General features: G+C 33.4%; 1 protein-coding gene across 3 annotated transcripts in view; it reads right to left on the bottom strand.

The window, feature by feature from the left end:
* LOC125050838 (dedicator of cytokinesis protein 7) overlaps window positions 1-9401 on the bottom strand; it is a 39208-nt gene extending 29807 nt beyond the window's left edge. The window contains exons 1-12 of one of the 3 annotated variants that reach the window (XM_047650885.1): window positions 9246-9401; window positions 9076-9148; window positions 8524-8684; window positions 8226-8436; window positions 7732-7937; window positions 7241-7381; window positions 6052-6331; window positions 4868-5039; window positions 3826-4010; window positions 3086-3266; window positions 2469-2623; window positions 1778-1896 (exon numbers count right to left, since the gene is read on the bottom strand). In XM_047650885.1, the coding sequence (XP_047506841.1) occupies window positions 1778-1896; window positions 2469-2623; window positions 3086-3266; window positions 3826-4010; window positions 4868-5039; window positions 6052-6331; window positions 7241-7381; window positions 7732-7937; window positions 8226-8436; window positions 8524-8684; window positions 9076-9148; window positions 9246-9280 (1919 nt within the window). In that variant the 5' untranslated portion in view covers window positions 9281-9401. The remainder of the gene's footprint in view (window positions 1-1777; window positions 1897-2468; window positions 2624-3085; window positions 3267-3825; window positions 4011-4867; window positions 5040-6051; window positions 6332-7240; window positions 7382-7731; window positions 7938-8225; window positions 8437-8523; window positions 8685-9075; window positions 9149-9245) is intronic. The other 2 variants (XM_047650887.1, XM_047650886.1) reach the window with 2 other exon arrangements.
* Window positions 9402-12469: the final 3068 nt, after the last annotated feature.

The raw sequence follows: 12469 nt of genomic DNA, 5'->3' as shown, positions 1-12469 counted from the left end.
AAATGTTCCTTTTAACGTGTCCCACTATAATACAAAAAATATATTTGTTACGTTTCGTATTTAACTTTTTTACTACATATGGGTTTGTATTTAAGGGGCCATCCATAAAGTACGTCACACGAATTTTAGGACTTTTGAACCCCTCCCCCCGTCCTTGTCACAGGTTGTCACATTTTTATAACCCCCCCCCCCTCTTGATGTGACGTCACACATTTTTTTTAATTTATGTATGTATTTAAAAATAATCGTTGTAATAACAACTTTAAACAATTCGCGTAAGGTTGATTTTGCAATAATACTTTTATTCGAGAGTGCATCTTGGGTTTTTTGTATATCAATAGTTTTAGTATTTAAAATTTTAACATGTGACGTCACAAAAGTATTGACCCCCCCATGCCCCTTGTCACACGATGTCGCACTTCGGTGATACCCTCCCTCCCCATTAACGTGTGACGTACTTTATGGATGGCCCCTAATCTAGTTTGCCACAATACTTTGATTTCCATTTTTGAAGTAAAACTTCTTTATGCGCGACTAGGGAGTAACTCAGATTTACTTTTCTGCCGGAAGTAACGCTTAAACGTAGTTTCCGCTATTTAAAATAATACGATAGCGCGTTTTATAAGTTCGTCAGGGCCATCTAGTGGTGCATTATTAGAACTGATTCAAGTCAGTTTCTTGGTTAAGGATAGCATTCACTCGTTTTATTTGATACTGATTCTTGTAATTATGTTTTTATTAGTATTTTTACATTTAATATGAAAATCCATACTAGTAACATGTAACCAAATTAAAATTACACTACAGAGGGAAGTTTCCCATCCTAGCTTGCTTTTCTTTTGTTATCCATAGTAGTAGGCCAGTTTTTTTGCTTAGTTTCGTATTTTACCATGTTGGAAGAATTAAATTAATATCTTAAAAATCGGGTCTATTTTATATAAAAATAACCAAGTTGTATAAGAGAATAGAAAAGTGCATAAAAAAATTCAACAGTTTAAAAAAAATTGTTTTAAACTGCAAAGTTATTGATTTATTACTTTTAAAATAAGTAAATTAATGATAAATTTTCTGACGATTGCGACATTCTATAATATTCAATAACAGGGTTATATTGACATGTGTTGACCTAACCTTTGTAAAGCACATGAATAATAAATATAATTAAATTATAATACGATATTTTGTTTATATTATTTAATCATTTAGTTTAAGTTAATATTTAATTATTTCGGTTATATATGCCGTCAACGCCAAAGAAGTTTTACTTTAATCGCGCTTAAAGGTTTCACGCACACACATTTTTTGTAATCGCCGTTTTATCCACTATCCAGACATCTGCCTTGCGATTCTGTAACTCACTTTTCGAACTCACACAGCGGTTTTCGCATCGGTGGTCGCTCTGAAATCAGTCGTGAAGCAGTCATTTTATGATTTGGCATTCTGATAAACAATAAACTACAAGCTCCCACCATTCAGAATGCCAAATCATAAAATGACTGCTTCACGACTGATTTGAGAGCGACCGCCGATGCGAAAACCGCTGTGTGAGTTCGAAAAGTGAGTTATAGAATCGCAGGGCTGTGCGTAAATTTAAAAAAAAATTACGGCACTCAACGCTTGTTAGTTTTAATGATAAAATCCGTGGAATTTTATCTTATCACTTTTATTTTGACGTCTAAAATAAGTTTAGTAAAAGCTCCCATAAGAATCGCAATCGGGTCCGGAAGTTCCTTTAAATTAAAAAAATTACTTTGTACACACACAATATTATGCTTACTTGTTATGATACAGTACGGTGGTAAAAGCCTCTGTACTAAACTCCGGACATGAGCTGCGTCCGAAGATATTTGGTAGAGCAGCGATTTGTTCTTCACCCGCCATTAATTGCACTCGAACCTAAAAAAATCGCATTCGATGGCGCACCAATTCTAATTTTACCTGTGCGTCTAGCAAGAGTGTCTTTATATTAAGTATGATTCTTTAATTACACTGGTTGTCATACATTAATAACTTGTAAGGGCATATAACATATATATATGCTGTTAGGTTTACTTAACATATTAAAGAAATATAACAAAGTATTTGTCGCTTTGAATGTCCATCTTTAATTTGGTAGAGTCACCATGAATGAAATTACTATAATTATTGATGACATAAAACCATAATGAATTATACAACGTTCCTCAGAATCACACTATCTTTTGGACGCTATCGGGAGAAATTTTATAATATAACATATATAAAAGGGACACACAATTACTGACATAACAGAAACTTAGTAAATGATTTAAGTGAGTGTATGATATATTTATAATCGAATTCAAGTATATAATTTTGTTTCATAAACTAAATTTAAATAGCGATATTTATATTAAAAAATGAAATTGTCCAAGAACAAATTATGATTATTAAATGTATGACATTTAAAATAATGAAATTAATTATAATATTTTAAGAAAAGTACTTACTGTAATATTCCTCGCAGAACCGGTCCTTGATGTAAAGGCGTTAAAGTTGAGTTCTCGTACGCACACATACAAAAGATTGCGGTACTGCTGATGTGGGATGGTAGGGGAGATCAGGGGAAACGGTAATATCTCCCGGCAGGGACGAACGTTATCATCTACGAATATAGTATATTTTTAATTCCGTAGAATTCTGACAGCTATAATCTTTTCACATGTCAGAGATGACAAACCTTTTTGGCCACGCACATTTTTCAATTTTAATACGGGTCTGAACATCTGAGTCTATACATTGATTTTATTTGTTAAAGATAGAGATAGCTCCACATTAAAAGTGGTTTAACGGTGAATGATAATTACGTCCCTTTTCATCACAAACAGTAAGTTAAGATAACATGTTATTTTATTAAAAATGTTTACTAAACCTGGAATTAGGAGGCAGTGATGCCAGCTAAAGAATTAAGTAAAGTAGTTAATTCTATATATTGTTCGTGATATTAAAATATTGTTATTTTTTTTTTAAAAAAACGGGAATACTTCGAATTACCAATAACCCTGTATATATTCAGTCAGTTATAATTAAATTATTTAACTTAGTATTTTTGTACAATATAGTATACCGCCGTAAGGGGCAATTTTAGCCAATTCCGGTGTAAGGCCATTCTTAATTTCTTCAGGAGCGGGTGATACTTCAATCTTTAATGTTCCCGGAATACATTTTAATTTCTTCGGTGCAGAGCTAGGGCGTTTGATTTCAGCCAAGAACTTGTATAAATCCTCATCTCTGAGCTTATCTGTTTCCTGTTTAAAAATAATAATTTGTATAAACAAAATATATATGTCTGTGGAGTGGGCGCTCTTACTTGCTCACAGATAACACTCAGTTAATTTTTTATGAAGGTTATTGAAGTTAAAGCGTCAAAAGAAGTAAGTTATACTTTTGGCGCGTTAGGGAAAAATTATGAGAGTAAATTTTTACGATGCGCGCACGCCGTCACAAAAAAAACCGACACCCTGAATTTAGCTATAGTCAACATTTTATTTTGTGATATTAAAATAAACTTTATTTAACTAGATAGTGCGGTATAATAAAACTTTCAATGTATTAAATACCTTTTTTCTATTGTTAGTGTCGTTTTTTCTACAAAAGTAGAATAAAATTTTTGACAAGATTTTTATCTTGTTACGCCAAAGAAGTATGACTTCTAACGCGTGTACATAAGTACACACAGATTTTTTAAAAATTTCTATTGTATTAGTAAATTGCTGTAATGGTAGAAAAGTAAATTTCTCTTTTTAGACTTCAAGCAAAATAGGCTTGCAAATTAATCATGATGACTTGCTAATAGCCAGACCTTACCTGTTTAAAGAAACTAGTAACAGTGATAACAATTGGTTTGAACGTGTCCAAATTGTGCGCAATGTCATCAGCATTTTGCGTATTGTTCGTTCGTCGTTCGACGGATCCTTTGCGAGTGAGGGACCCGCCAACTTCACCGGCGCGTCTTCGCAACTGTTCTAAACTGCTGGATGACGCTTTGCGATCTGAAAAAATATTTATTACTATCTAAAACACCGTATTTTTGTATCTAAAGAAAAAGTATAATTTAAAAAAAGAAACAATGGCGGATTGATTGTGATTAGTTAACATGCAGTTTGACACGTGACATGAAACGTCATGTAATATGCGTTTGAGGGGCCTCATAGCCTAGCGGTCATATTAAGTGGCAGCTAGGTGAGGGGTACCGGGTTTGATTCCCGGTTCGAGGGCAAGTTTAATTTAATTTAAATTTGTTCTCGGCCTTTGGGAGGGTTGTGCGGTACCGGGCGAGAGCCTAAACCGTACATGGAGGACACGGTCGAATTTCTAAGGCAAAAAGCACGAATTATAAAAAAAATCTTATACTTGACGCTGGCTAATGCACAAACCGTGCCAGAGCCATAAAAAGAAAAAAAAATGCGTTTGTCAAATGACAATCTATCGCAATGTTTCGACCTACGTGTTACAGATCTTGGGTCAGAATAGTCAGGATAATTTAGATTTATTACTATAAAAGAGAAGGCCGTGTATGGGGAAATACAAAAAAAAATGATTAAACTCTGATGACGAGCATGAATCAAAGTGGATAGAGAAAGGTAGAGGACCGTCGCAAGTGGAGATCCGTGTCCTCTGCCTACCACTTATATTTAGATAGATTTAATTTTTGTATTGCATTGTTCTTAAATTATATTTTTCAATGCCTTAAACGTTTTTGTATCGTCTATTTGAAAATAATTATAATTCAATAATTTTTAAACATTGCAAATATATAAACTGAAGAATTTTGTAATCATGACAATTTGTGTAGGGTTACATTTTAATATTTTTCTGTAAGACACCGTTATTGAATTTCTGTAATTACCTAGGCTATTAGTATGAGAATTGGTTCCATCTTTTTCTGTGGCGTCTCGTTCCAAGCTGTTAGATCCAGATAATATATTGAGCAGAGAAACAGCGCTCCAAGCGAGCGGCATACGAAACTTGCCGAGGCGCGAACATGCAGCTTGTGCGCTTGCGCGTACCTTTTCACGATTCTTAAAAATAAATTACATTATATTATACAAATTACTTATATCCTCTTGTCGACAGTTTTGCGATGATGATTTTTAAATAAAACAGTCCCGTGGGAAGGCGTCAACCGAAAGTATTCATATAATATATAACATCAAAAAGCTATTCTAGCATTTACTTATGCCTGCGAACGAGCGTCTTTTAGAAATTATTACTTTTCATTGTCACATAATGCCTGTTGTAACATCGATGCGGACCTACCTGCACTTTTGTAACAAATATGGTACATATTGTTAGAAACTAATATTTTTATTTTATACAGTGTATTTTCAAATAATTTCGTAACACGATGTACATAACTAACTTACTCTAAATTTTCTCGCTAAGTGAATGTAATTCTTTGAGAAATAAAGTATCTTTGAACCGAAGTATAATCACATGACGATCAAATTGTAAATAACTTAATTTTAATCGGTTGTGTAATTCATTTAGTTTCATTCCTAGTGGTGAACGTATTGCGTACAAGGTCATGGGTACTATATCCGGGCGAAACAATTAATTTTTTTTATAGCGTGCCTACCATTTATCTTAAAATTATTAATGTAATCAGTAGAATCCCTTTCTTCCCGCCCGCTTTGCTGGGCGAATTAAAATAGGAAATAAATAAACTTTTATGTTTCATTATTATTATTTTTAACTTCCCGCTAAGAAAATTGAAAATTTTCTAAAATCGAATTTTTAACAGATGTTGACGTTTTGAGGTTCTAGGAAGCCTCCCCGAATGTTTCCGCGGTGAAGTCCGTATGTATAAATTTTCATAAAAGTAAAACAGCAACAGCAAATTAAAAAATAAATAGCCATACACCATCTAGGGAAAATTTCGCATCGAATAGCAGTAGTTTCATGTCGATACGATCAGTGGTTTAGGCGTGATTGAGCCTCAAACGAAGACCATTTTCATTATATATATGTAGATATATATATACACATAAATAAAACAAATGACTGTTTTTATACTGCCAAAGCAAAACCAACCTTATCATCCTTAATATACGGTTCAATGCACTCATTGACGTCACCTTGCAGTACTTTCTCCACTCGTACTACAAGAAACACATCAGGCGACGGATTCAATATATCAAACACAGCACTCCTACATAACGTTGATAAATCTGCATGTGGTATGTGTGTAGAGAGCATTTGCCTCGTACATTCCGAATTTAGGTTGAAATAGAAGTTTTCAGATAGCTTTCGCTTTTCTTTAGCGTCATAAAGAGCCATGGAGGCGAATAGAGGTTCAACATCCAGTTCCAGTCTGAAATTTATAATTTCATTTAAATAAGACGGCTCATTGGTGTAGTGGTTAGTACCCCTGACTGCGAATACATGGGTCCCGGGTTCGATCCCCGGCTGAGACAAACATCGATGTGATGAGCATTTGGTGTTGTGCTTAGGTCTTTAAATATGTATTTATATGTCTATCTATCTATAATATGTATGTATATCCGTTGCCTAGTACCCATAACACAAGCTTCACCAGCTTAGCATGGGACTAGGTCAAAAAAAATTAAGTTAGTTAGGATATTGTAACAACGACATTTGAATCATTTTTATCTTACACTGCTTTAAAAAAAATGGATTTTAATAAATAATTTTGATATTTGAATAAGTTTTGTTGGTGAAAGAAAAGAAAGCATTTAATTAATTAAGAAAATAGTGGTTTCTCATGATCTAAGAGCAAGAAACTATCACTCCCATCTTTCAAAGTTCAATAAATTGACGTAGGTAGATTCAGACATAACTCTAAGGGTCGGTTCTGAATCTTACTCCTAGTCTGAACTCTTTTTTTTAAATTTTTTTTTTGTACAAAACACAGAGACACCATGTTGATTGTTAGGTTTTACTTTCCGGTTAACAGTTTTTACCGTTTTCCTTCATAATATTATAAATGTTAATGTGTGCATGGAAGAAAATCCATTGGCGCAAAACCGGAACTCAAAAGCAGGACTTCAGTCCAAACAAAAACCTCGGTGAATAAAAAAATTAAACTTGCAGTAATTTTATTTTATAGAAATGTTGTCTATATCTGTTTCATTATTAATTTATAGGCAAGTAGGTTATCAGCCTCCTACCAAATTCAGACCAAAACAATTTGCTTTACCGAAAATCAAACCCAGAGCCTCTAAGCCTAGCTGTTACCTATAAGATACTGATAGAAAATTACTTTAGTTGATGACAAATAACCAATATTCTATGCCCCATCAGTTCACATGGCATTTCAGCTGCTAATCTCCGTTCTACGGCTTCTTCCTCATCCAAATATGGAGCATACAACCCGAGAAGATCTGATTGTCTGTTTTCCAACCTATTAAAGAGAAACAATGGTTTTTATTGCATATTTATATGCCGATTTTAGGGTCAGTAAAGCACTTTATAATGTAATATAGAAAAAACCAAAAACCACTTTAAAATAATGCTTTTCCTCAGTATATAATATTTAGTTGACTTCAAAAAGCCTGTTTCATTAATAATTTTCGAAAATATTTTTATTTAAAAAAAAAATTGTTTCACTGGGAATAAAACCCGAAGATTATGTGTGTCACTAAGCCTTCAACACACAAAAACAAATTTAATAACTGAATAACATATTTATAACTTATTGCAATCAAGTTAAATATTGTAAACATGCACATAATGTCTTTAAGTGTTAGTTACCTTTTAGCTTCATTGGTAGCATCAATGTGTTCCTGAGGCTTTTTTTCGAATAGGTCAGGTAGCAAGGGGTCTGACGATGAGCTCCTCAGGTCAAGACTGGCCCAAGACCCTCGAGGAGTAAGAGTTTCATTACAGGAAGATGATGAAGAAATAGAAGCGACTGATTGGCGACCACTGGATGGTTGAGATTCAAATTGAAGTGATAGCTGTCAAAACAAGCAAATAAATTAAAATAAGGATGCTCATTATGCCATTAGAATTGTTAGATTATTTTTGTTGTCATTAAAGACACGACTTGTTGTCTAATATATTGTATAGTCAGAAACTAATTTTACAAGTCTAATACCTGAGACCTGTTATTTACTTATAAAAATTTGTTAGCAAGTGCTGCACTTAAAATATTTAATTAAGTAATACTTCTCCAATATCTATATAATAACATACTTACATGATGTTTTTTTGAACTCACTTAATTCATGGATATTTAATTTTACCTGTTGTGAAGCCAGTTCTTCCATAGAGGTTGAATGCTCAGCGTCAACTTCATAGTTTTGTGGTGGAGCTAACAGAAGTCTATCGAGCCTTTCTGCAAGTCGTTCTCTACCATAGGCTGACCCTGAGTAGTTACGATACTTGTATTCTGCAACTGTGTAGTCTGAAGTGTAGCAGCTTATGCAGTCCCGGACAAACATAGGAGCTTTTGAACTAGAAAAGCATTTGTTTAAATTTGATGCTAATATAATAATCTTTTATAAATTAAATTTTATGTAGAAGTTTAATAAAAAAACATACTAATCTTCATCAGGTAGCACATGTGTCAGAGTTCTAATCTTCCGTGGTATTGTCACAAGCTCAATGTCATTTGTTGGATAGGCAAGAGGATCACCCTCACCCATCATCCTGTCACACACATCTTCATAGTCCGGTGGTTCAATCATGTCAGATAGTGAAATCTGTAAGTTAAGATTAAAACAGTGAGTGTAAAAAAAAAAATATACTTAATTTATTAACTAAAGTTATATAATTAAGTTAGTTTCAAAGCACTAATAATTATAGTTAGTATTAGTATTAAGTTAAAGCCTTCCTAGTTTTCTTATTTTGTTACATATAAGAGAACTGGATAAAGCAAGAGAAATAAAGAAGTCTCACTTTTATTATAATGGACTTTATACAGGTTAAATCTAATTATAGACCATGTTGTATGGATAAAAGATAATATATAAGTGCTTATACCAATTAGGAATATAATAGGTGACTAAGAACAATATACAATTATGGGATTACAGTATTTCCTATGTCCGTGTGAATCATAGAAATTAATGTTATGTTTTTAGTATAACTTACAGAAGATGAGCACCCAGAGAGCGTCCCAACCTTCGACTGACTAGCATAGACCTTTCGAGCCTCCCCAGCATTCCTATAAATAGGGAAAAATCAATCCTCCATTTATTAATAAGCCAAGTTCATGCATCAATAAACTGTTACACCCATACAAGGATTATAAAGCCATTTACCCGGAAGAATTCTGATATTTACGTCCTAGAGTCATCTAAAACGGGAGGACGAGGGTGCCGATGTTGCTAAAGGTTTATCTTCACTCAAAATATGTATTTATTAAATGCAATAACACTCACTGTTACAAAAATACAAACAACAATTTTTTTGATGTTTAAAATTTTAAGTTAAATTAAAATTTATACGTCAAGAATGACATTCTGAGCACAGACACCATATTAATAATCAGGTCTACAATTCTCAGTTGAAGCAATTAAATTTTTGAACTCTTTACATACTTACTATTATTATAAGGATAAAATTGTTTGATTAGAATTAATTTAATTAATCTAATACGGGCCTTAGTATTCTCTTCTTAATAACGTCAAAAATGAAAGGTGTTCGGTCTGATCCCTCTAACTATCGCCCAATAGCTATAACCTTGTTTACCAAAATAATTGAAACCATTACTAACGGCCAGCTCCTGGGGTATCTAGAGTGCCACCAGCTGATTAGTGATTGTCGGTACGGCTTTCGCGGTGGTTGCTCAGCTGGTGACCTCGTTTACCTTACATTAAGACCGGCATAGGCAATGTTTGGAGGAGTTGATTTTGTAATAATTAATACCTCCAAGTGAGTTTCATCATCATTCCTCGAGGCAGTATTTGAAATTCTACCCTTATCACCTTGACGTCCGTCATTCCACGAATGACCGCATTTTTAAGGCACTTTTTAGCGCGCACCACCACTATGTGGAACCAGCTGCCCATTTTTCCGAACCAATTTGACTTAGGGTCCTTTAAGATAAGAGAAACATCATTAATGTCGACATTTAGAAGACACCTAAGAAACAAAAAGCTTAAATTAAATTTGATTGATTTGATTTTAATTTTAAATGTTTATACCTGCATGATATTATATTTTTGAAGTGAAACTTCTTTATCGGGGTTGGAAAAAAATTTAGTGTAAAATTTTTTCGTTACGCGTCACATTTTTCGGTTACGCGCCATGTTGCTTTTTGAAGTCAAACTTCATTATCGGCGTTGGAATGAAAGTTCTTTATCGACGTATGGGAGAAATTTTGTAGCAAATCGTCACGTTTTTCGGTTACGAGCCATGTTGCTTTTTGAAGTCAAACTTCTTTATTGGCGTTAGAATGAATTTTTTATCGACGTATGGGAGAAATTTTCTAGCAAATCGTCACGTTTTTCGATTACGCGCCATCTTTTTTTGTCCCTACCACGGTTGATCCGAAGAGATTCGAAGCCATTAATAACAAAAATATATAATAACGATAACAATGATAGTAATAATTCTATTACAATTAATGAAATTCTGTAATAATCTTAGTAGTAATAAGGTAAAATGAAATAATTGTATTTGTATTCATGTCTATGATAATAAAAGCCTTTTGTTAAACTTTATTTAACCAATTTCGTTAAGTTGCATTTTTCTCGAAAAATAAGGTCATAAAGAAGTTTCACTTCCCAATGACATTTTGACCCATTACATTTTCTTCTTGAAATCTCTTTACCTATGTCGTTTGTCGGTGAAATTATTTAACCCTTTTTTTTTGGTGGAAATGCATTTGCGCATCCCCTGAACAGGGGTATGTGGGACTCGACCCACGCCAAAATCTCTGCTATTCAGAGACTGGGTGAGCAATACCCACTAAAACCACCTCGAGTAGTACCGACAATGCCGCATTACAGAGGCTCCGGGGTCCCCTTCGCATTTTACCGGGACCAAAAAGAATGTTGAATTACTTGACAACTTGTAATTACCACCCTCGGCCTAGAACGTATTGCTACGTTCCAAACCTACGCAGTCTCCTTTCTATAGTTCGATGCCCACTGCATACTATAGAAATTCCACCGTGCCCTCGACGGTTTAAGCACTCGCCCGGTACCGCACAACCCTACCAAAGGCCGAGGACAAATTTAAATTTAATTAAAACTTGCCCTCGAACCGGGAATCGAACCCGGTACCCGTCACCAAGCTCCCACATACAAAGACCGCTTAGCTATGAGGCCTTTGAAATTATTTAACCTAGGTTCGATTAAATCATTTTAAATACATACCTAATCCTCAGGACCGTTTGTCATTAACTTTGTTTTGTCCGATTCTAGATTCGTTGTTCGACCTCTGATCGAACCGATGCGATCCCAAATTTTAATATGAACCAAAAGCTTTGCTGAAATCCATATATTAAATGTAATATGGCAAGTTTCTATAACTTATTTAACACATGTCTCACTGTGTGAATGTGGTCAAATACTGAATAGTCCTTTCGGAAGGATTTTTTTTTGAATTGAATTATCTGCTCTACAGGATAATTTTCATAAAGTTATTGTTTAGTATCGTTTTATTAAAATATTGTTCGATAATTGCCTATGTTGTCACCTTATTTGCTGATATAGTCTAGTCGACAAGTTGAAAATGGAACAAAATAGAGATACTACTCTTAAAATTATGTGCGATAGCTCATTGGATCCGGAATGACGTCTAGAAAAATGTGCTAAAAGCATGTATTAGCACATAAAAAATTGCAAAAGTTATAGACCATTAAAGATGAAAAAATAATGGCATTTAGTTTTTTGCCAATATTTAATAAACTATTAATATTTAAGAAATTTCAAATAAAGATTCTGAAAGAGGAGGAAATTTCTAATAAAAAACTCCTGACTCCCAGAACTCTATCTCCATTATTTATAATGTTAATTTAACGCTGAAAATAGGTCTGCGGTTGACATTTTTAGGATTCGCGCGTGGCGTCAAAAGCGACTACGGCACATTAATTAATTTATTTAAGGTATTGAATATTTTTTTTTAAATTTGAAAAAATTATGGTGTGTTCTGAACACTATAATTAATTTATTCCCGTTGAAAATTTTACTTAAAGTTAATTTTTCAACAAGTTAAATAATTGTTAACTAACGAAATTTTCTCGAACGACCGTCTTAATTGTAAGTGAAAAAAAATGTTTAAATAATGGTCGTAAAAATATTTCGCTTCGTAGAGCCTTTCTTACATACATACTTAACAAGATCGTGCCATAAAAGTTAAAAAAATATTTATACTTTGTTTATAACAATTTTTTTACTTAAACAAAAACTTAAAAATCCATGTAATGATGTTAAAAAAAATTTTTTTTTTCTAAGTCATCATATAATCGTTTTTTTATTAATACAAGATATTTATTGATTTGCAAAAAAAAAAATTCCCGCCATTTGTTGATAAATTT

Source organism: Pieris napi, chromosome 7, assembly GCF_905475465.1.
Source record: "Pieris napi chromosome 7, ilPieNapi1.2, whole genome shotgun sequence".
NCBI classification, from domain to species: Eukaryota; Metazoa; Arthropoda; class Insecta; order Lepidoptera; family Pieridae; genus Pieris; species Pieris napi.
This window is presented reverse-complemented; position numbering and strand designations above follow the sequence as displayed.